The sequence below is a fragment of the Schistocerca nitens genome, chromosome 4 (assembly GCF_023898315.1).
Source record: "Schistocerca nitens isolate TAMUIC-IGC-003100 chromosome 4, iqSchNite1.1, whole genome shotgun sequence".
NCBI lineage: Eukaryota > Metazoa > Arthropoda > Insecta > Orthoptera > Acrididae > Schistocerca > Schistocerca nitens.
In genome coordinates this window covers 445804925-445829536 of record NC_064617.1, presented here as the reverse complement: position 1 = coordinate 445829536, position 24612 = coordinate 445804925, and the positions used below count along the sequence as shown (strand labels likewise).

The window sequence follows — 24612 nt, the reverse complement described above, 5'->3', positions numbered from 1 at the left end:
TCTTATCATCTTGAAGCATTTGCAGCAAAAACTTCATGGCAATCCTTCTTGTGGTCAATTCTTCTCACAGAATATATTCATATGTTCCATATCTTATTATCATGGTGTTGCAGAAATCTTGTATGGTTTGTTTATGATCTAGTAGAATCAGATTCCTCACTTCTAAATAGTTTCTGGTGTGATACCAGTTGATGTTCACCAATTAATGTTAGACTTTTGAAATGCTTGTACGAGTCGTAAGTCTCTCTCTGAGCCAAAGCATTGTCTTCAAAAGTTTGCTTGAGCTTTTAGTGAATTTCTATGGTGGGTTTCTGAGTTTAACCAAACCATTACACAGACACATGGCTTCTCCAATTCAATCACCGCAAAATCATGCATGCACACAAACAAGACAATCGAAATATGCTCACCAACAGCCAAACCACACAACTCACAGCTATTTGCCTCACTGATTAAAGGAGGATGTATAGAGAGCCATGTAGAAGTATTTCAGTGCACAAAGAACCTTTTGCATGCAAAATTTAAATTTTAGGAACTTTTGGATGCAATTTCATACATGTACAAACATGATGCATATGAATGTGTTAAACGGCTGGCTGACTTGACAGCTGTGCAGGAAGTTTAACATTTTCATTTTGTCGTCCATAGCAGAAATAAAAGTATGCAGTTGTACTTGTTATTGCCATACGTAGTGCAGTCTGCTGCAGAAAGAACCAGATTTTCATTTGCTACTAAGTTATGGCACAACAAAGAAGATCAACGGAAGTATTAAGGCGGGCTAATTAATGAACATAGAAACCTCTCCTCTTTATTCATTCACTGGACAAAATGGCAAAGTAGTTAAAGCACTGGATGTGAATTTGAAAGGAGTGGATATCAAATCTCCATCTAACCATCCAGTTTTTGGTTTATTGAATTTATATTTCATTGTGCTAAACAAATATGATAACAATCAAATCTTTCAACCAAAACTGTGTACTGTTTCATTAAAAAATTGAAAATACAAAATAATAATAATTCTTGAGGTAATTTTCACTATCTTTTGAATTTGTTGTTATTCATTTTGAATGTCACAAGTTTGCCTTTTATGTGAATAAATCAATCCCCAGAGTCAGCATTTATTAATTCTTATGAATCAACTAATATGAGTTTTCTATCCTGAAGAAGTCATCCTCGATTGCAAAATTTTGTAGTAAATGTCCCAATCTTGCTTGACAGTCACTTTTATGCTGCAAGGACCAACTAAAAATTATTCAGAATTGCACAGATATACATCCAAGTACAATACATTGGATGATATGACAGAAGATTGCAAGTTATGATACTTTATCATCTTGCCTGGAAGTGAGACGCTCAGACAGAAGGGAACTGTATACATGGAAATGAATGGTAAAAGACAATAATAATGAATTTAACAAAACTTACCAGCAACCTCTGATTCCATATACTGTCACGGATTATGCATTATTAGTGTACCTGTAAATGAATACATCTGCTGGCATTGTAAAATGACCTATGTTGGTAACTGCGAACTCGATGAAAAGATTTCTGTCTCCATTGGGGCAGTAAGGGTGCAAGCGATGTCACAGTGTCTCAAACAGGCATTTGGGAAAGGATGTATACACTGACAGTTGTCACTATTGTGAGTTTTTTTCTAGGTGTCATACTAATTGAGAGTGGCCAAAACGATACCTCGCTTTTCTTTTGAGGCCTTATTGCAAAATCTTGTTTTTGTGAAATATGAAGCAGTCTCTGTACCTTTAGGCACACAGATGCAGTGTTTTCATTTCATGAAACTAGATGGTGAGAGCCAAATAATTCATGAAACATGGCTTTCCAACAATTGAGGCATACGTTTGACCACTGCAGCTTTCTACACTAGCACAGTTCTGAGTCTCTGTGCAGACACTACTGTACTACTGCTGTCATACTGGTGTGATGTTCTCCTCAGCAGATACACGTGCCGCGTCACCTCTATGCCCAACCATCCATCTTATGCATCCTTTTTTGATGACTCCCTTGACCGTCAGTGTGGGGTAAGCAGAACTTATTTGTTGTCGCGTGGAGTTTACTTTTGTATACTGCTTCAGAAGCTTAACCTTATGTTACCTGCCATGGTCCCAGTGGGTAAGAGCTCTTCACTGCCTTGGCTTCATGCAGAGGTCAGCGTTCATCTTGGACTTAGTTCACTTCCCAAGACCTACTCTAGATTTGACCTATTGCTGTAAGTTTCTCAAAATTTGCATGCAACTTGGAGACAGCACCTTCGTCTACACTGATAGCTCTAAAACTGATTATGGTGTCAGATGCACTTTAGTCATTAACAAGAAACATTTTAGATATCAGATTCCAGAGCAGTATTCGATTTTAACTGCAGAGCCTTTCGCACTCTATCAGGCCACCCAGTATATCTGACAATGCGGGCTTCTCAGTTGTGAGTTACGTTCTAATTCCCTCCAGAGCCTCTGTGTACTATCCACATACCACCCCTTAGTAAACAATGAATGCATGATTGCCTCCACTCACTTGCTGATGATGGAGGCAATGTGATGTTTATGTGGGTCCCTGGTCACGAAGTGTGTCGGGGGGAGGGGGAATGAAACTGCTGATGCTGTTGCCAAAGCTGCAGTCCAGCTATCTAGGCATTTTACCTATTCTGTCCCTTCAGATGATCTCTGTGTTGCTGCATGTAGGAATATTGTGTCCCTCTGTCATGAACACTGGTCTTCTGTGTATGGAAGCACTCTTCAAAATTGAACACCTCCCAGTAGTTTGGATGACTTCCTCTCACCCCTTTCATTGTGAGGAGATAGTTTTAGCTCGGCTGTATATTGGGCACTAACAGACATGGCATGAGCTTTAGATTGTGTTTTACTTTTTATTTGTTATAGTACAAGTTCCCCCCCATGAACCATGGACCTTGCCGTTGGTGGGGAGGCTTGCATGCCTCAGCGATACAGATGGCCGTACCGTAGGTGCAACCACAACGGAGGGGTATCTGTTGAGAGGCCAGACAAACTTGTGGTTCCTGAAGAGGGGCAGCAGCCTTTTCAGTAGTTGCAGGGGCAACAGTCTGGATGATTGACTGATCTGGCCTTGTAACATTAACCAAAACGGCCTTGCTGTGCTGGTACTGCGAACGGCTGAAAGCAAGGGGAAACTACAGCCGTATTTTTTCCCGAGGACATGCAGCTTTACTGTATGATTAAATGATGATGGCATCCTCTTGGGTAAAATATTCTGGAGGGAAAATAGTCCCCCATTCGGATCTCGGGGCGGGGACTACTCAAGAGGACGTCGTTATCAGGAGAAAGAAAACTGGCGTTCTACGGATCGGAGCGTGGAATGTCAGATCCCATAATCGGGCAGGTAGGTTAGAAAATTTAAAAAGGGAAATGGATAGGTTGAAGTTAGATATAGTGGGAATTAGTGAAGTTCGGTGGCAGGAGGAACAAGACTTTTGGTCTGGTGATTACAGGGTTATAAATACAAAATCAAATAGGGGTAATGCAGGAGTAGGTTTAATAATGAATAAAAAAATAGGAGTCCGGGTTAGCTACTACAAACAGCATAGTGAACGCATTATTGTGGCCAAGTTGGACATGAAGCCCACGCCCACTACAGTAGTACAAGTTTATATGCCAACTAGCTCTGCAGATCATGAAGAAATAGATGAAATGTATGACGAGATAAACGAAATTATTCAGGTAGTGAAGGGAGACGAAAATTTAATAGTCATGGGTGACTGGAATTCGTCAGTAGGAAAAGGGAGAGAAGGAAACATAGTAGGTGAATATGGATTGGGGGGAAGAAATGAAAGAGGAAGCAGCCTTGTAGAATTTTGCACAGAGCATAACTTAATCATAACTAACACTTGGTTCAAGAATCATAAAAGAAGGTTGTATACCTGGAAGAATCCTGGAGATACTAAAAGGTATCAGATACTAAAAGGTATTCAGAAGAATATAATAATTCCAATCCCAAAGAAAGCAGGTGTTGACAGATGTGAAAATTACCGAACTATCAGTTTAATAAGTCACAGCTGCAAAATACTAACGCGAATTCTTTACAGACGAATGGAAAAACTGGTAGAAGCGGACCTCGGGGAAGATCAGTTTGGATTCCGTAGAAATGTTGGAACACATGAGGCAATACTAACCTTACGACTTATCTTAGAAGAAAGATTAAGAAAAGGCAGACCTACGTTTCTAGCATTTGTAGACTTAGAGAAAGCTTTTGACTGTGTTAACTGGAATACTCTCTTTCAAATTCTGAAGGTGGCAGGGATAAAATACAGGGAGCGAAAGGCTATTTACAATTTGTACAGGAACCAGATGGCAGTTATAAGAGTCGAGGGGCATGAAAGGGAAGCAGTGGTTGGGAAAGGAGTGAGACAGGGTTGTAGCCTCTCCCCGATGTTATTCAATCGGTATATTGAGCAAGCAGTAAAGGAAACAAAAGAAAAATTCGGAGTAGGTATTAAAATTCATGGAGAAGAAGTAAAAACTTTGAGGTTCGCCGATGACATTGTAATTCTGTCAGAGACAGCAAAGGATTTGGAAGAGCAGTTGAACGGAATGGACAGTGTCTTGAAAGGAGGATATAAGATGAACATCAACAAAAGAAAAACGAGGATAATGGAATGTAGTCAAATTAAATCGTGTGATGCTGAGGGAATTAGATTAGGAAATGAGACACTTAAAGTAGTAACGGAGTTTTGCTATTTAGGGAGTAAAATAACTGATGATGGTTGAAGTAGAGAGGATATAAAATGTAGACTGGCAATGGCAAGGAAATCGTTTCTGAAGAAGAGAAATTTGTTAACATTGAGTATAGATTTAAGTGTCAGGAAGTTGTTTCTGAAAGTATTTGTATGGAGTGTAGCAATGTATGGAAGTGAAACATGGACGATAAATAGTTTGGACAGGAGGAGAATAGAATCTTTCGAAATGTGGTGCTACAGAAGAATGCTGAAGATTAGATGGGTAGATCACATAACTAATGGGTAGGTGTTGAATAGAATTGGGGAGAAGAGGAGTTTGTGGCACATCTTGACGAGAAGAAGGGACCGGTTGGTAGGACATGTTCTGAGGCATCAAGGGATCACAAATTTAGCATTGGCGGGCAGCGTGGAGGGTAAAAATCGTAGAGGGAGACCAAGAGATGAATACACTAAGCAGATTCAGAAGGATGTAGGTTGTAGTAGGTACTGGGTGATGAAGAAGCTTGCACAGGATAGAGTAGCATGGAGAGCTGCATCAAACCAGTCTTAGGACTGAAGACCACAACAACAATAGTACAAGTTGAGCAGCCTCCCTAGAGGGAAAGAGATTATTTTTAGCTATCCATCTACTCGAGTTGATTAGGCTCTGAGTATTATCAACTTCAACTTCATGTGGTAATTGACCAATTAGTTATGAGACGCACACTTATTACCTTAGCTGTTTTGTGCCCTAAAACAATAATGACAATGACAACAACAACAACAACATTGCTCGAAGTGGCCATGTATAACAATTTCTTGTTACCTGGAACACCACAAATACACAAGTATGGACAGTGTAAAAAACTGACAGTTTCAGATAACAGAATTGAATTGCATTTAACAGATCAGTTTCTCTCTTGTTCCATGGTCTCACTGTGATTGTCACTGCAGTTCTTTTTCCATGGCTTGCGCCATGTCTCAAAGCCAGGACACAACAACAAGGAGTAAACCACCCAAACAGCAATGAGATTGCTGTAACTGTCCCTGCTTGCCAGTACCCTGCCTCCATCCACTCCAGATTACTTGCACATAAGGAAAACAAACTTCTGAACAGCATACTCTGATAAACTCATTACTTAAATAAAACTTTTATGGCAGTGATCATTGTTCATTGGATTGGAAGATGGCATGCAATATGTCACCTCACCAAGTGATATGATGCTATATAAGACCGTGCCAAACTGAAATCTGAAGCAAGTTCTCGAAGCATGCACAGATGGTTTCATTGGAAGAATACTCTCTGTGAATGTTTCATTTAGAGTGATTCACATGCTAAATGCTTAACATGCAGCAGAAGAACATAGTTCATTTACACATGGGAGAAATTAAATATAGAACAATTGCATCACCTTAGAACTTAAGGTTTAATCTCGCATTTTGTAAGTGTATATTCATTCTGTCTGTAGAGCAGTTTCCATTTCTTCTGAACAGCCAGCTGCATAGCTCATCTACACATCTGTGTTCATTGGTGTCACAACAAGAGTGTACAAAGTTACATACCTAGGATTCTGTCTGCCTTTACAGTCTGTCTTTAGTTAACTTGCTAAGATGGATAGTGTGTGTGTGTGTGTGTGTGTGTGTGTGTGTGTGTGTGTGTGTGTGTGTGTGTGTGTGTGTGTGTGTGTGGGCGTGGGTGCGCGCGCACACAGAGGAGATGACCACAGTTTGTGAACATCTGAAAGCACATTTGGCTACTGTCAGTCACCTACAGGCTGCTGTTTTGGTGTGTAATGATGGCAGAGGATCTGGCACATCACACGGGGCTCCTCAGGTGTTGCTTGTTTCACCCACGGGCTCTGCTGTCGAGTCAGCTCCTAGTGTCCCCTATGCAGTAGATCCACATTCACAGCAAGGTGTGTGGTGGGCGGTAACACATTCACATTGCTTGAGCAGAGGCCCAGTGTGGAGACTGGCTGTCTGGCTTCGTCCATTCACCTATGAGAGGACATGTGGTTGCTGCTTCAGCAGAGTCAGAGCAGGCACATTGGGGGGAGGGGTATACTAGTTATTGGGAGTTCTAATATTAGGCATGTTATGGAGCCCCCCAATACAGATAGCATTCACGGCTGGAAAGAAACCAATATGCACTCAGTATGTCTGCCTCGGGGCCTAAATCATGGCTATTGAATGTACCACTTATCTGCAAGTTGTGGCTCATGTCGACGTCAATGACATCTGTCGTATGGGTACTGAGGCCATCCTCAGTTCATGCAGGCAGCTGGCGGAAGTGGTGAAGGCTGCTGGCCTCGCACATGGGGTGCAAGCAGAGCACACAATTTGCAACATTGTTTGCAGAGTTGATTGGGGTTCTTCGGTTTGGAGCCAAGTGGAGGGTCTCAACCAAAGGATTCGTCAACTTTGTGACACTCTTTGCTGCAGATTTCTAGACCTGCATTATCAGGTGGGGATTTGTAGTGCTCCTCTTGACAGGTCAGGGGTGCACTACGCAATTGAAGCAGCTACTTGGGTAGCAGAGTGGTTGTGGAGTGCACATCATGATTTTTTAGTCTAGGAGGTAATTTGAGGTACTCTGATGAACACTCGCCAGCTGATACACAGCAAAGGAAGTGAGATTGCATTCGGAGGAAAGACACTTTGATTGTCAGAATTTTACCAGTAAATTGTCAAAGTATTTGCAGCAAAATTCCGAAATTTACTGCCCTCCAGAAAAGTTGTTGTCTCAAATTATTCTTGGGACCGAGAGCTGTCTGAAACCTGAAGTGGAAACCTCTCAGATGTTTAGCGAGTCATGGAATGTATATTGGAAAGACAGATTAGGGATTATAGGAGGGGGAATGTTCATTGCAGTTGACAAAAATATTGTCCGTATTGAGGTCAAAGTTGAGAGTGTAGGTGTAGGTGAAATAAAGTTAATTGTTGGATGTTTTTACTGGTCACCTGATTCCACTGTGACAGTTGTCACAGTAAGTCTGCAGTCATTAGCGCATAATCACCCAGATCATGCAATTCTAGTTGGAAGCGACTTTAACCTATCAAGTATAGACTGTGATGTCTGTGGATTCAGTGCAGGGTGTACAGAAAGGCTGTCGTGCAAAGTACTTTTGAACATAGTTTTCTGAAAACTATCGTGAGCAGCTATTTTGGCAGCCCACCTGCTATGGAAATGTCTTAGACCTTGTAGCTACAAACAAGCCAGACCATATAAAAATGTTGGTATAGAAATGGGAATTAGTGATCATGATATCATTATAACAATTATGATTACATGTTAATAAATTAGCCAAGAGTGCTAGGAGAGTGTTTCTGCTAGAAAGAGCAGATAAGCAGTTGGTAGCATCTCACTTACAGAGAAATGGACAGACAAATGGCATCACTTACTTTCAGTAAGATAGACGAAGAAAAATCATGGGCAAAGTAGATTGTAAGTTGTGGTCTGGAGTGTTACGTGCCTACTAAGTGGATAAAGGATGGAAAAGACTCACCAACATTTAATAATGAAATTTGGAAAATTCCATGGAAGCAGAGGTTGTTGCAGTCCCAGTTCAAAAGAGAACGCACTTATGACAAACAAAGGTTGGTAGAGATTAGAATGTCTGTGAAAAGATATATGTGAGAAGCTTGCAACAACTAACACTGTCATACCTTAGCAAAAGATTTGGCAGAGAGCCAAAGAAAATTCTGGTCCTATGTAACATCACTAAGCGGGTTTAAGACTTCCATCCAGTCCTTGTTGATCAATCTTGACTGGTAGTTAAAGATAGCAAAACTAAAAATTTTATATTTTGTGTTCAAGAAATCATTCATGTAGGAGAATTGTACAAACATACCATATTTGATCACCAGACAGATTTCTGTATGGATGGCAAGGTAATAAACATCCATGGCACAGATAAACAGCTGAAAGATTTGAAAGCAAGTAAGGAACCAGTCTGGATGCAATACCAATTTGGTTTTATATAGAGTACCTAGCTTGAATTTATCATGAATGTCTCACCCAGCACGAAGTCTGAAGTGACTGGAAAAAAGCGCAGATGACTCCCAAGTACACTCCTGGAAATTGAAATAAGAACACCGTGAATTCATTGTCCCAGGAAGGGGAAACTTTATTGACACATTCCTGGGGTCAGATACATCACATGATCACACTGACAGAACCACAGGCACATAGACACAGGCAACAGAGCATGCACAATGTCGGCACTAGTACTGTGTATATCCACCTTTCGCAGCAATGCAGGCTGCTATTCTCCCATGGAGACGATCGTAGAGATGCTGGATGTAGTCCTGTGGAACGGCTTGCCATGCCATTTCCACCTGGCGCCTCAGTTGGACCAGCGTTCGTGCTGGACGTGCAGACCGCGTGAGACGATGCTTCATCCAGTCCCAAACATGCTCAATGGGGGACAGATCTGGAGATCTTGCTGGCCAGGGTAGTTGACTTACACCTTCTAGAGCACGTTGGGTGGCACGGGATACATGCGGATGTGCATTGTTCTGTTGGAACAGCAAGTTCCCTTGCCGGTCTAGGAATGGTAGAACGATGGGTTCGATGACGGTTTGGATGTACCGTGCACTATTCAGTGTCCCCTCGACGATCACCAGTGGTGTATGGCCAGTGTAGGAGATCGCTCCCCACACCATGATGCCGGGTGTTGGCCCTGTGTGCCTCGGTCGTATGCAGTCCTGATTGTGGCGCTCACCTGCACGGCGCCAAACACGCATACGACCATCATTGGCACCAAGGCAGAAGCGACTCTCATCGCTGAAGACGACACGTCTCCATTCGTCCCTCCATTCACGCCTGTCGCGACACCACTGGAGGCGGGCTGCACGATGTTGGGGCGTGAGCGGAAGACGGCCTAACGGTGTGCGGGACCGTAGCCCAGCTTCATGGAGACGGTTGCGAATGGTCCTCGCCGATACCCCAGGAGCAACAGTGTCCCTAATTTGCTGGGAAGTGGCGGTGTGGTCCCCTACGGCACTGTGTAGGATCCTACGGTCTTGGCGTGCATCCGTGCGTCGCTGCGGTCCGGTCCCAGGTCGACGGGCACGTGCACCTTCCGCCGACCACTGGCGACAACATCGATGTACTGTGGAGACTTCACGCCCCACGTGTTGAGTGATTCGGCGGTACGTCCACCCGGCCTCCCGCATGCCCACTATACGCCCTCGCTCAGTCCGTCAACTGCACATACGGTTCACGTCCACACTGTCGCGGCATGCTACCAGTGTTAAAGACTGCGATGGAGCTCCGTATGCCACGGCAAACTGGCTGACACTGACGGCGGCGGTGCAGAAATGCTGCGCAGCTAGCGCCATTCGACGGCCAACACCGCGGTTCCTGGTGTGTCCGCTGTGCCGTGCGTGTGATCATTGCTTGTACAGCCCTCTCGCAGTGTCCGGAGCAAGTATGGTGGGTCTGACACACCGGTGTCAATGTGTTCTTTTTTCCATTTCCAGGAGTGTATAAGAAGGGCAAAAGAACGGATCCACAAAATTGCAGACCAACATCCCTCACTTTGGTTTGCTGCAGAATCCTTGAACATATTCTCAATTTGAACATAATAAATTTTCTTGAGACTGAGAAGCTTGTGTCCATTAGTCAGCACCATTTTAGAAATCATCACACATACGAAACTCTGCTTGACCTTCTGTCACATGGTATAGGTGTGAAGTATGGATGAAGAGTGACAGACAGATTCCATATATCTGGATTTCTGGAAAGCATTTGACACGGTGCCCCACTGCAGGCTGTTAATGAACATACCAGCATATGGAATAGCTTCACAGATACGTGAGTGGCATGAAGACTTTTTAAGCAATAGACCCCAGCATGTTGTCCTTGGCAGCAAATGTTCATCAGAGATAAGGCTATCGACAGGAGTGCCCCAGGGAAGTGTGACAGGATGACTGTTGTTATCTATATACATAAATGATCTGTTGGTCAGGGTGGGCAGTAATCTGCTGCAATTTGCTGATGATGCTGTGGTGGACAGTAATGTGTCAAAGTTGAGTGACAGTAGGAAGATAAGAGATGACTTACAAAGAATTTCTAGTTGGTGTGATGAATGGCACCAATCCCTAAATGTAGAAAAATGTAAGTTAATGCATTTGAGTAGGAAAAAACAAACCCGTAATGTTTGGATACTACATTATTAGTGTCCTGCTTGACAGTCATGTCATTTGGATATCTGGATGTAACGTTGCAAAGCAATATGAAAAGGAACAAGCATGTGAAGACTGTTGTAAGGAAGGCAAATGGCCAACTTTTGTTTATTTGGATAATGTGAGGAAAGTGTGGTTCATCTGTAAAGGAGATCGCATATAAGATGCTGGCGTGACCTATTCTTGATTACTGCTTGAGTGTTTGGGACCCGTACTTGATTGGATTAAAGGAAGATATTGAAGCAGTTCAGAGGCGGGCTGCTAGATTTCGAACGGGCAGGTTCGAACAACACTTACATGATACGGAGATGCTTCGTGAACTCAAATGGGAATTCTTGGAGGGAAGGTGATGTTCTTTTTGAGGAACACGACAGAAAATTTAGAGACCGGTTTTTGAAGCTGACTGCCGAGTCAACATACATTGCCTGTAAGGATCATGAAGATAAGATACAAGAAATTAGGGATTATACAGAGACACATAGACAATTGTTTTTCTTTCCCTCTATTTGCAAGTGGAGCAGGAAAGGAAATGACTGGTAGTGGTTCAGGGTACGCTCTGTCAAGTGCCATATGGTGGCTTGCAGAGCATTTGTGTAGGTGTAGATGTAGATGCTACTGCATGGCTGCCTCCTTAAATTTATGTTAATTAGCAGTAGCTGTAACTTTTTGTGTTAAACAGTCAGCAGATTTATAGATATTCAGGTCATTACATGCTTGTGAACATGTTTTATTACTAAAACAGGGTGTGTGAGTATAATTAAACGTAAAATGTACTTTTCTGCTTATTTCCAACCAGACTGCTTAATGGTCATTTCTGATTTCTTTTAATCAACTGAAGAAAAAAAAAAAGAAGAAAATGTTCAATGCCAAGTTATCTTATTGCTCATTTGTTAGTACTTGCTGCTTGTTAAAGACTGAACGTAAACACCAGTTTAATTCAGACGTGCATTTTAAAACTTTTCCTCTATTTGAAAATTGGGATAAGGTTAAAAAAATCATTGCATTTTTGTTGTGTTAATGTTAATATCAGTTTACATTTGTTATTTTTTCAGCTAAAAGGATTGTCAAAGAAAACAGCAAAATATCAGACAGAAGATATTTTGAACAAATTGGATCTTGTAAAGAAAAAGCATTGTTTACCATCAGAGTTGTCAGGAGGGATGAAACGAAAGTTGTCACTTGGTGTTGCACTGTCAGGTGATGCAAAGGTGAGTCCTGAGTATATTAATTTTGCATTGTACCTCACTGGAGATGGAGTTCAAAATAAGATAACATATGGAAACCCTTTCAATTTATTTACGAAAAAGATCTACTCACGAAGCAGTGGCAGCACACACACACACACACACACACACACACACACACACACACACACACACACAAAGAGGAGGAGGTTATAATTAGGCAAGCTCTTGGAGCCAGTGGCACCTCATTCAGGTAGAGGAGTTGAAGGGGAAGGAAGAGAGGTGGAGGAGGCAGACAGGACTTTAAGCATCATTTCGTCACTGTGGATGAAACATGGATACATTACTGTACTCCTGAGACCATTCCTTTGGCTGGAAAGGTTATGGCGACTGTCTTTTGTGATTCGCAAGAGTTAATCCTCATCGACTATCTGGAAAATGGTAAAAATATTACAGGTGCATATTAATCATTGATATTGGACTGTTTGAAAACCAAGCTGCAAGAAAAACGCTCACGATTGGACCGCAAAAACGTCCTTTTCCATCACGACAATGCACCAGCACACACCTCAGCAGTTGTGGTCGCAAAATTAATGGAAATAGGATTCCATCTCATTTCACATTCCCCCTATTGTCCAGACTTGGCTCCCTCGGACTACTATCTGTTCCCCAAATTTGAAGAAATGGCTGGCAGGACAAAGATTTTATTAAAACGAGGTGGTGATTGCTGCAACTAATAGCTATTTTGCAGACTTGGACAGTTCCTATTATTCGGAAGGGATCAACAAATTGGAACAGTGTTGGATGAAGTGTATAAGTCTAAAAGGAGACTATGTCAAAAAATAAAAAAGGTTTACCCCAAACACGTAATTAGTTTTTATTTTTGCACGGACTTTTCAAACGCCCCTCGTATACTGTGTTTCACACCTGTTCTGCATTAGCTCCTTGAAATTATTCTACAATATTTAGATGTACATTCTCTTTCAAAAGCTAAATAATACTGTTGAAAGGGGCAATGTTGGACACCTTAGAATCTTTCATGTGGTGCACAAAGAAATTTTATAATGAGCATCACTAGGATCAGACAGGAAGCCTGCCAGTGGTGAAAACTTGAGTCAAATTCAGATGGAGACCTTTTTTATACTTCGTAAACTCTTTTACTTATGACTGTGGGAAGTCCTGGTACATGAATTCTTTCTCAAGCTAGAATGTGCTATCTCTCTCTCTCTCTCTCTCTCTCTCTCTCTCTCTCTACATGTATGACTACACAATCTCTTTCCGTTAACTAGGTGCCCAAAATTCTTGGGCAACAAAGTCACTTTTTTGGTCTCGGGTTTATTTTCATATCAAAAACAAACCTGTATTTACACTGAAGCATCAAATAAACTGGTATCGGCATGCATATTCAAATACAGAGATATGTAAACAGGCTGAATACGGCGCTGCAGTCGACAATGCCTATATAAGACAGCAAGTGTGTGGCACAGTTGTTAGATCAGTTACTGCTGCTGCAGTGGCAGGTTATCAAGATTTAAGTGAGTTTGAATGTGATGTAATAGTCAGTGCACGAGCGTTGGGACATGGCATCTCTGAGGTAGTGTGAAGTGGGAATTTTCCCTTATGACCTTCTCACGACTGTACTGCGAATTTCAGGAATCTGGTAAAATATCAAACCTCTGGCATCGCTACGGCCGGAAAGAGATTCTGCAAGAGCAGGATCAATGACGACTGAAGAGAATCTTCAAAGTGACTGAAGTGTAGCCCTCCTGCAGATAGCTGCATATTTCAGTGCTGGGCCATCAACAAAACATCATTGATATGGGCTTTTGGAGCTGAAGTTCTGCTTATATGTTCTTGATAACTGCATGACACAAAGCTTTATTCCTCGCCTGGGCCCGTCGACACCAGCATTGAATTGTTGATGACATGTTGCCTGGTCGGATGAGTCTTGTTTCATATTGTATGGAGTGGATGGATATGTATGTGTATGGAGAATCTATGGACCCTACATGTCAGCTGGGGATTGTTCAAGCTGGTGGAGGTTATGTAATGATTTGGGGTGTGTGCAGTTGGAAAGATGCGAGACCACTGATAAGTCTAGATATGACCCTGACAGGTAAAACGTACATAAGCATCCTGTCTGATCACCTGCATCCATTCATGTCCATTGTACATTCCGAAAGACATAGGCAATTCGAGCAGGACAATGCCACACCCCACACATCCAGAATTGCTAAAGAGTGGCTCCAGGAACACTCTTCTGAGGTTAAACACTTCCGCTGGCCACCAAACTCTCCAGACATGAACATTATTGAGCATATCTGGGATTCCTTGCAGTTCAGAAGAAATCCCTTCCCCTTCGTACTATTACGGATTTATGGACAGCCCTGCAGGATTCACTGTGTCAATGCCCTGCAGCTCTACTGCAGACATTAGTCGAATCTGTGCCACATCGTGTTGCTGCACTTCTGCGTGCTCGCGGGATCCCTGCACGATATTAGGCAGGTGTACCAGTATTATTGGCTCTTCAGTGTAAAAGGATATAAGCATTTCTATGTCAAACGTTATCATGGAAGGATATTTCTTGTAATTTGGTGAATGGTAGCACTATTATTTCGGCATGTTAATTATTCTGCGAAGATTATAACTTATTGTAGATCCAAATTCTATAACTTGTTTTGGGAAACCAGTCAACTTTTAATTGTAACCTTCAAAATTACTGTTTTAAACAATGTGTGTATTTGTATTTTGATTATTGTAAGCAGGTTTTGTAAGGTCAGCATTATGTCATATGTGTGGTGTGAATAAACAAGTAACTAATTGGATTTTTGTTTTGACCACTTCATTTAGTCAATTTGCTTAACCTGATGAGTCTGTCATGACACATGGAGAGCCCAAGTTTTCTTGCAGTTGAAAATTATTTCAGCAAAGAGATACACAACTCAGATTATGAACTTTCAGAAACAGCAAGTTAGGCATCTAGTTTCGGTAGCCATGAAAGATGGTTAAGTTATAATTTGATTGGAGTCGCTGTTATAAGATAGATATGTTATAGCAGCCACCATGGCATGTGAGTATAGAAAGATATATGTTCTATTGGCAGCTTGGAGCAACTTGCGTAATGGCTACCCCTCATGAGCAAGTAAGGTTAATTGTATTTGGGTTGGCAATTGTAGTTGCCAAATGTGTAACAGCAGAGCATCGAAAGTGATACTGGGATCAATCATTCCGTACAAAAGTCTCCAGAATTCTGATGGTGTCTTGTCACCACACCTCTCATGGTACAGAGTTAGTGTTAGTCCTTGATGTACAAGCTGTGTGAAATGCAAAATCAGTGTCATCTTGCGAGTGTTGCAGGGGTTGTCCATAATACACAACAAAAAAAAAAAAAATTCCACATGTAGTACATGAAATGATTACATAATGTCATTGTATAGATAAAAAATCTATACTCACCAAGTGATGGCAGAACACACACATAAAAGAAGGTTATAACCAGGCAAGCTTTTGGAGCCTGTGACTCCGTTTTCAGGCAGAAGGACTGAAGGGAAGGAAGAGGGGTGAAGGAAAAGGACTGGAGTGATTTAGGAAAATGGGTAGCTTTTAGGAAAAATCGTCCAGAAGAGCGCGTCAGGGGAGACTTACTGGCCGGGATGAGAAGGAAATACAATGTTGGGGCTTGCACTGGGCAACATTTGAAAACTTGGAAGCTTGAAGGTGGGACACAAGGTTATATGCAAGATAGAGATTATTGCTAAAACATCATGTACTAGTTAATAAGAGTGAAAAGCCAAGTGCTGCATGTAACAGGGGTAGGAGGGGGGCAGCAAAAAATACAGGTAAGAAAATGAAAGATGTAGAAAACTCAGAGTGAATACAGGAGTAGTTAGTGCAAAAAAAATTTAAGACAGAAGAAAATAATGTAAGTTCAGGCTAGGACATGTAGTGCTAGTTCCCACCTGTGGAATTGTGAGCAACTGATGCCTGGGGAAAGAATCCAGATGGCGTGTGTGCTGAAACAGGCACTGAGGTAATGATTATCATGTTATAGAACATGCTTTCCAACAGGATATTGTGTGTTTCCAGTATACACCCCCTGCCTATGCCCATTGGAAATGCCGTGTGCCTAGGGCCTCTGGTCGGTTAGACCATTCGCCTGCTGCAAGTCTTTAGAGTTGACGCCACTTTGGTGACTTGCATGTCGATGGGGATGAAATGATGATACGGACAACACAACACCCAGTCTCTGAGCGGAGAAAATCTCCAACCCAGCCGGGAATCAAACCCGGGCTGTTAGGCATGACATTCTGTTGCACTGACCCCTCAGCTACCAGGGGAGGACGAGTATGCCCATTCATCCTTACTGATAATTTGGTGGTAGTCATGCTAATGTAAAAGGCAAACAGTGTTTATATAACGGGTGGTATGTGTCGTGTCGTTCTCACAGGTGGCTCTCCCTTTGATAGTATGCGTTTCACCAGTTGCAGGGCCGGTAAGAAGGTGGTAGGAGGGTGCATAGGGCAAGTCTTGCAGTGGAACAGTCACTGGGGGAGGAGCTGCAGGGTAGGGAGATGGGTGCAGAAGGAGCATAGGGTTTGAAAAGAATGTTGCGGAGATTGGAAGGGTGATGAAAAGCTGTGTTTTATCCTCGTCTGAAACATATTAATCAGCTACCTTGACAAGGCTATGACTTCCTAAAATCGTGCCCTGAAATGAGATGCATTCTGTTAGGAGTTTTGCCTGCCACACCTAGAATAGCTTTTTTTTGCCCACCCAATCTCCTCAACATTGTCAGACCCTATACTCCTTCTGCATTCATATCCCTAACCCAAGGCTCCTACCGCAGTGACTGTCCCCACTGGCAAGACTTGCCCTATGCACCCTCATACCACCACCTATACCAGCCCTGTAACAGGCAAACATACACTATCAAAGGGAGAGCCACCTGTGAAATGAAATGATACATCATATACCAGCTCTTATGTAAACACTGTTCGGCCTTTCACATCAGCATGACTACCACCAAATTATCAGTTAGGATGAATGGGCAGAGGCAGAGGGTGTATATTGGCAACACACAATATCCTATTGGAGAGCATGTTATACAACATGACAATCATGGCCTCTGTGCCTGTTCACCATGCGTCATCTGGATTCTTCCCCCAGACAAAAGCTTCTCACAACTCCACAGGTGGGAACTGGCACTGCAACATGACTGTGTTTCACAGCTCGCACCTGGCCATAATGTATGTTAATTTCTCCTGTCTCAGCATTTCTTCACAGTAACTAATCCTTTCTTTAGTCTGTTTTACTTTTCTACATCTTTCATTTTCTTACCTGTCTATTTTTTGCTGTCCCCTTCCCACCTCTGTTATGTACAATGCACTTAGTGTTTTACTCTTATTAACTCATACACAGTGTTTTAGCAGTAATCTCTGTCTTGCATATTACCTTGTCTTCCAATTTTACGCTATCAGATTTTCAAATCTTGTCAAGTGCAGTTCCGAACAATGTCTTTCCGTCTCATCCCATCCTTATGTCTTCCCTGACCTGTGATTCTGGGTGACTTTTCTGAAATCCATCCCTTTTCCGTAGACCTCTCTAGTCCTTTCACCCTCTTTTTTTTTTCCATGCAGCCTTTTGCCTGAAGAAGGAACCACTAGCTCCGAAAACTTGCCTAATTATAACCTTCTTTTATGTGTGTGTTCTGCCACTGCTTGGTGAGTAGATTTCTTATCTGTCCAATTACATTACATTATATTGTAAAAAATTGATTGTTTTTGTTGTTATATGAAATGATTACATTTACATATCAATAGCACAAGCAGTCCTCAGGTACTAGGTATCGACCCATGCCAAAACACCCATATTAGTACATGGTGTAACCTCAGTGGACAGTAATGGAGGTGCAGACTCGGGCATCCAATTGATTGTACAGGTGGTAAATACTTTCCTGGGATAAGTTATGTCATGCCTGCTCAACCTGTTCATGTAGTTCTGTAAAAGTTGTTGGTTGACAAGTTGTATGAGTCACTTCTCGTCCCGTCATATCCCACATGTGCTCAGTTGTAGAAAAGTCTGGAGATTGTGCTGACCAGGGAAGTTGGAGCATGTCTTGCAGAGCACATTGAGTTTCAAGTGCAGTCTGTGGGTGAGCATTATCCTGTTGGAACAATACATCACCTTTCTGTTGCAACAATGGCAAAAGAATGGATCTGACAACATTTTGCATGTACCGAGCACTGGTTAGCACCCCTCCAGAAACACCAAAGGTGCACGATAGTTACAGCTTATCGCACCCCAGACCGTAAGGACGAATGCACTCTAAGAGACAGCACTCATCAGGTCTACATTATATGTGCAAACGATAATCACTTGTGTGTAGGCAGAAACTGCTTTCAGTGCTGAGACCAAGATGCATCATTCCACCTTCTCCAAGCAATCTTCTGACAGCAAGAGTTGAGCCATCCACATCGATGCTGTGGTACGAGTGGAAGGTGGCATAGAGATGTGCATGTCCATAGTCCCACTGCTAATAACCGGTTTGCAACACTTAATGTTGACATCTGGGCTCACAAGCCCTGTTATCAGTGCTGCGCGAGCTGTTCAATCTGCCCCTTCTGCCCTTACAATATGATGATCGTGGTGGGCTTCTGTGATGCTGGACATCCAGAAACTTGACTACAGGTGTGAGAATATTCATGTGACCACTGAGATCAGCACAACTGATGCAGCACATCCAACTTGTGTGGAAATTCTCTGAAAGGACCATCGCGGCACTCAGAAGGCGACAATTTGCCCCCTTTCAAACTCTGTCAGTTGGCAGTAGGAAGCACAAGTGTGTGTCTGCGACATAGTTGCTTGCTTGCTTCACATGTTTGCATCACTCTGATCCTAATGGCTGTGAGCATTCTCAGTTAGAGTAGACACAGATGGCATCTGGTAGCTATGCCGTCTGTTGACGGATGGTGTAGAAACCACTCAGTACATTTACTAACCCCCAGGTGATGTATGCCATCATCGGGTCAAAATCATCGTCATCTTTCTAGGTGTACTATTTTTTTTCCTTTCAGAGTATAATATCTGACACCATTGATGTAGCACATTCATTGAGATTAATGATCACTAAGGTCAACTGTTCAAAAATGTCACCATGCAAACCAAATTTCTAGTTGATTGGGTGCAAATGGCAGGGCCAAAATTTACAAATGCGATGTGGGAGGACCATGAGAGCTGAAGAGTGGATGATCTATTGCTCTCATAAGCAGTACTCCTGTGGGTGAAAGAACCAGGAGCATGTTTACATTGTGTTTGATGGCACACAAGTCTGTTGTATGGCTACATGAAGCACTGTTCTATGATTGCATCTCACTGTTCAGTGTTGCAACTGACGTGGTTGAAACCGTAATTTTCCAAGGTGGATCACTACGTGCTGCATGTGATGGTTGCAGCACAGGAGATGGGTACTGCAGAATCTTGACCTTGCTCTTAATGTCCTGGATGATGCCATCAATAGTGTGCAAGAGGTTATATGCAATAGTAATGACTGTACATATCGACATGCATCGCAGCAGATAACCTATCCTTGCGAGCACAGTTTCTTCCTTGGGGTCGCCAGTTATGTAAGGACACTACGTTCTACGTATAAAACACTTACACTGAATTATGGTGTAATAAATTCCACTTTATTGAACACAGATATGAATAACAGATGGCACATTGGCAAACAATGCAGAACAGGCAGGAATAAAGAACATGAGAGATTAAAAATATGCTGCACTTGTTTGGTGCAGCCCTGGCGCCAGCTAAGAGCGCTTTTCGCTTGCTGTGTTACGAGATAAGGAATTTAGCTAGTAATTAATTGTTTTTTGCTGTATATTCTATAGAATTTACGTGCATTAGTGTCAGATAGATGTGATAAACTGAAGGTTTTAGTTTTTATTTGCATCTGAATAATATGAGCGAAGTTTCTGTTTAGGACAGTTTCGCTTTAGGTAAATGTTTTTTTACATTCTTAACTGACATTAAATACACAAGATTATCAATTAAGTCAGTACACAGTACTCAGTATTTACGTTTATTAGTGTCATTTAGACTCGATACATTGGAGGTAGCAGTTCTTATACGTTTTATTAGGGAAAGTGATACTGACACTGAATTTATAACCTCACTTGTAAATGTTTGACTAGTGCAACCTGTGACCGTTAACAGTTAAGCAAATGTAAAATACGTGGTAAATTAGTGTTACACTAAAATATCTGAGTAAATCAGTGTTACAACACAACTTCTGAGCCCTTCTTACATACAGTTTAGTTAGCAGATCGCTTAAACTCACCTCGCCATCTGCTTAAATTCCTTAGCTTGGTGTGTGCTTCAGTGATTGTGTACTGTAAGCCCATTGGTTCCAATAAAGTAGAGTTCGTAGTTGTGTTTTACATTCTGAACTCTTATTGTTAGCTAAAGGTTTTGTTTTGTACCTGCATATGTCAGTGTACAATACTCAGTATTTATGTTTATTTGTGTCATTTAGACTCTGTACGTTTAAGGTAGCAGTTTTTATAGTTTTATTAGGTCATTTTTGCGTGTATGTAAACGCTTGTTTCCATTATAAATATGAAGGATAATCAGTAGTTTTAGCTTACCATAGGTTACTGTTTAATTTGTTAATAATATTCACTAGATAGCCCCTAGCAGTTTACTGTAGGTAACTGTCTTATTCTTTAGTATTCACTAGACGGCCTCTAGCAGGAAAGTAAGCACCAGATCTAGCTTCTACCATACACTTTTATTGTTTTTCATTGTTGAGTGTCCTTTCTGCCAACTTGAATGTAGGTGTTAACCTTGTGTGGCAGTAGAGCAGTAGGTTTCCTTAAGTTTCTTATAGTAAATCAGTTATTAGCTAGGTGGATAGGGACTGTGTCTGTTGTGTGTGGATGCTAGAGTAGTTGGCCACAGTCCAAATGCAGCTGGAAGCTTTATTGGCCACAGTCAACAAGCTCCAGAGTGCCATCTTGAAGTGCGGTGGGCATGTGATGCCTGGGCAGCCTCTGCTGTACTAGATGTGCAGGGGGGGGGGGGGATGTCACAGCTCTCAGCCACTGAGCCGACCTCAGGTGCAACTGAGCCGGCCGGCCTACTCTCACCTCAGTGTGGGTGGCGGACTGTGTCGAGGTCTCTAGCCTCAAGGTGAAGGCTGCATGGGAGATGCAGGCTCCTGCCAAATCCCATGCACTTTGCTAATAGCTTAAGTGTACTATCTGATGCTGGAGGGGGAGGGGGGGGAGGCCGAGTCGGATCAGAAAGCGCCTTCGGCCAGGCTAGTGGCTGCTCCTTCAGCAAGGTTCGGACAGTCATGTGAGGGTAGGGGTTTGTTTATTGGGAGCTCCAATGTTAGGCAGGTCACGGAGTTCCTCAGGAACATAGCAGCTAGGGCGGGGAAGAAGTCCAATGTACACTTGGTGCGCTTGCCAGGGGGGCCTCGTTCAGGATGTGGAAGAGGCTCCTCCGGCGGCTATCAACCGTGCGGGGTGCAGCCAGCTGCAGATTGTTGCACATGTTGGCACAAACGACGCTTGTCATCGGGGATCTGAGGAAATGCTTGGGTCCTTTCGACAGCTGGCTAAATTGGTGAAAGTGGCCTCCATCTCGCGAGGAGTGGAAGCCAAGCTGATGATCTGCAGCATCATACCCAGGGTTGACTGGGGTCCTCTTGTTTGGAGTCGAGTGGAGAATCTAAACCAGAGGCTATGTTGACTCTGCGACGAAAATGGTTGTAGATTCCTTGACCTACGCTATGGGGTGGAAGGTTGTAGGATGCCCCTCGAAAGATGAGGCATGCACTACACACAGGAAGCTGCTACATGGGTACACAGTACTTGTGGTGTGCACGTGGTTTATTTTTAGATTAGGTTCCTCCCCCTTCGAAATAAACCGTTGGACTGAAAAATTACCAGTTCATGACCCTGATGTGGGTGTGCCAACTGTAAAAATTACTAGTTCACCTAAACTGGTCATTCCAGAGGATGTAAATATGCTAACTCTCATGTTAGTAAACTGTCGAAGTGTCTGTAGTAAGATCCCTAAGTTACTGTCCAAAATAAAACAGTAGCAATGCCAATATTGTATTAGGTACTGAAAGCTGGTTGAAACCAGACATAAAAAGCAGTGAAATTTTGAACTTGGATTGGCCAATGTTTAGGAAGGATAGGACTGATGCTATGGGAGGTGGTGTGTTCATTGCAGTTAAAAGCTGTTTAATCGCAGTTGAGATAGATACTGGGTCGACTGTGAAGTAGTCTGGATAAAGCTGTTAATCAGACAAGGACTGACCATTGTATTAGGATGTTTTTATAGACCACCAGCATCTGCAACAACTTTCGCAGAATGTTTCTGGGAAAGTCTTGAGTACATAGGAAATAAATATCCAAATTATCCATTAGTTATAGGTGGAGACTTTAATCTGGCAGCCATTGACTGGGAAAAGTCCACGTTTATCACAGGAGGCAGAAGCAAAGACTCTTGTGAAGTTATTCTAGGAGTGCTCTCAACATACAACCTTGATCAATTGTCTGGAAAACCAACTTGAGATGGGAACATATTAGATATCTTGGCTATGAGCAGACCTGATCTTTTTGAGGAAGTTAATCTAGAAGAAGGTACTTGCGACTAAAATGTCGTTGTGGCTTCTATGTCAGTGGAAGTTGCATAAAGAAAACCAAAGAAACAGCATAGAGTTTTCTTATTTGTGAAAGCAAATAAGTGTCATTAATGAATATCTTCATAGACAGCCCCAAGCATTCACCATGGGACACAAAGATTTTGAGCATCTTTGGTTGGAATTTAAAGGTATTGTCACCACATGCAAGAGAAGTATGTTCCTAGCAAAAATATAGAGGAGGGAAAGGATCCGCCTTGGTACAACAAACATTTTAGGAAGTTGCTGAGAAAGCAGAGAATTTTGCACAGTCATTTCAAATGTAGTCACTGCCCTGCTGACAAACAGAAATTATGCTAAATTAAAGCAGCTGTCAAACGGTCAATGAGAGATTCTTTTAACGTATTTGAAAGCAATATTTTATCTGCAGATTCTAAAAATAACACCAAAAAATTTTGGTTGTACGTAAAACCTATGAACGCTACAAATAATTCAATACCTTCTCATGCTGACAGTACGGGTAATGTAACAGATGATGATAAACAGAAGGCCAAAATTCTAAACCTAGGTTTCAAAAACTCATTTACAGTAGAGGGCTGCAGCACCATTCCCCCTCTCAATTATTGAACAAGCGCATGGATGGCTGACATAGTGTTTAATGTATCTGGGATCGTAAAACAGTTAAGATCCTTAGACGCCAGGAAGGCATCTGCCCCAGAAGGTATCCCCATAAGATTATATGTTGACTGTGCTACAAATATAGCACCATTCTTATCAATCATCTATCAGAGATCATTAGAACAGCAGAAAGTTCCACGGGACTGGAAGAAGGCCCAGGTCATAGCAATCTATGAAAAGGGTAGATATTTGGATGCACATAATTACCGGCCAATTTCACTGACAGCGATTTGTTGTAGAATCTTGGAACATATTTTGTATTCAGACGTTGACTTTTCTAGACTCTGAGAAGCTCATCTGCAGAAACCAGCATCCTCTTTGTGGATGATACACAACATGCTCTAGATACCGGCTCCCAGGTTGATGCCATATTTCCCGACTTTCGAAAGATATTCGACTCAATTCCACACTGTTGCTTGCTCCAAAAAGTGCGTGCTTACGGTCTATTCAATGACATGTTGTTGTTGTTGTTGTTGTTGTTGTGGTCTTCAGTCCAGAGACTGGTTTGATGCAGCTCTCCATGCCACTCTATCCTATGCAAGCTTCATCTCCCAGTACTTACTGCAACCTACATCCTTCTGAATCTGGTTAGTGTATTCATCTCTTGGTCTCCCTCTATGATTTTTACCCTCCATGCTGCCCTCCAATACTAAATTGGTGATTCCTTGATGCCTCAGCACATGTCCTACCAACTGTTCCAATCTTCTAGTCAAGGTGTGCTACAAATCTCTCTTCTTCCTAATTCTATTCAGTACCTCCTCATTAGTTATGTGATCTACCCATCTAATCTTCAGCGTTCTTCTGTAATACCACCTTCAGAAACTTCTATTCTCTTCTTGACCAAACTATTTATTGCCCATGTTTCACTTCCATACATGGCCACATTCCATACAAATACTTTCAGAAACGACTTCCTCACACTTAAATATATACTCATTGTTAACAAATTTCTCTTCTTCAAAAAAGCTTTGCTTTGTCGTAGCCAGTCTACATTTTATATCCTCTCTATTTCAACCATCATCAGTTATTTTGCACCCCAAATAGCAAAACTCATTTACTACTTTTAGAGTCTCATTTCCTAATCTAATTCCTCAGCATCACCTGATTCAATTCAACTACATTCCATTGTACTTGTTTTGCTTTTGTTGATGTTCATCTTATATCCTCCTTTCAAGACACTGTCCATTCAGTTCAGCTGCTCTTCT

The 24612-nt window shown here is 42.2% G+C and overlaps 1 protein-coding gene across 2 annotated transcripts in view; it reads left to right on the top strand.

Annotated features, from left to right (window-relative positions):
• LOC126253711 (phospholipid-transporting ATPase ABCA1-like) overlaps positions 1-24612 on the top strand; it is a 466051-nt gene that overhangs the window by 223877 nt on the left and 217562 nt on the right. For both annotated transcript variants that reach the window (XM_049955246.1, XM_049955245.1), the window contains exon 11: positions 11944-12099. In XM_049955246.1, coding sequence (XP_049811203.1) covers positions 11944-12099 — 156 coding nt within the window. The remainder of the gene's footprint in view (positions 1-11943; positions 12100-24612) is intronic.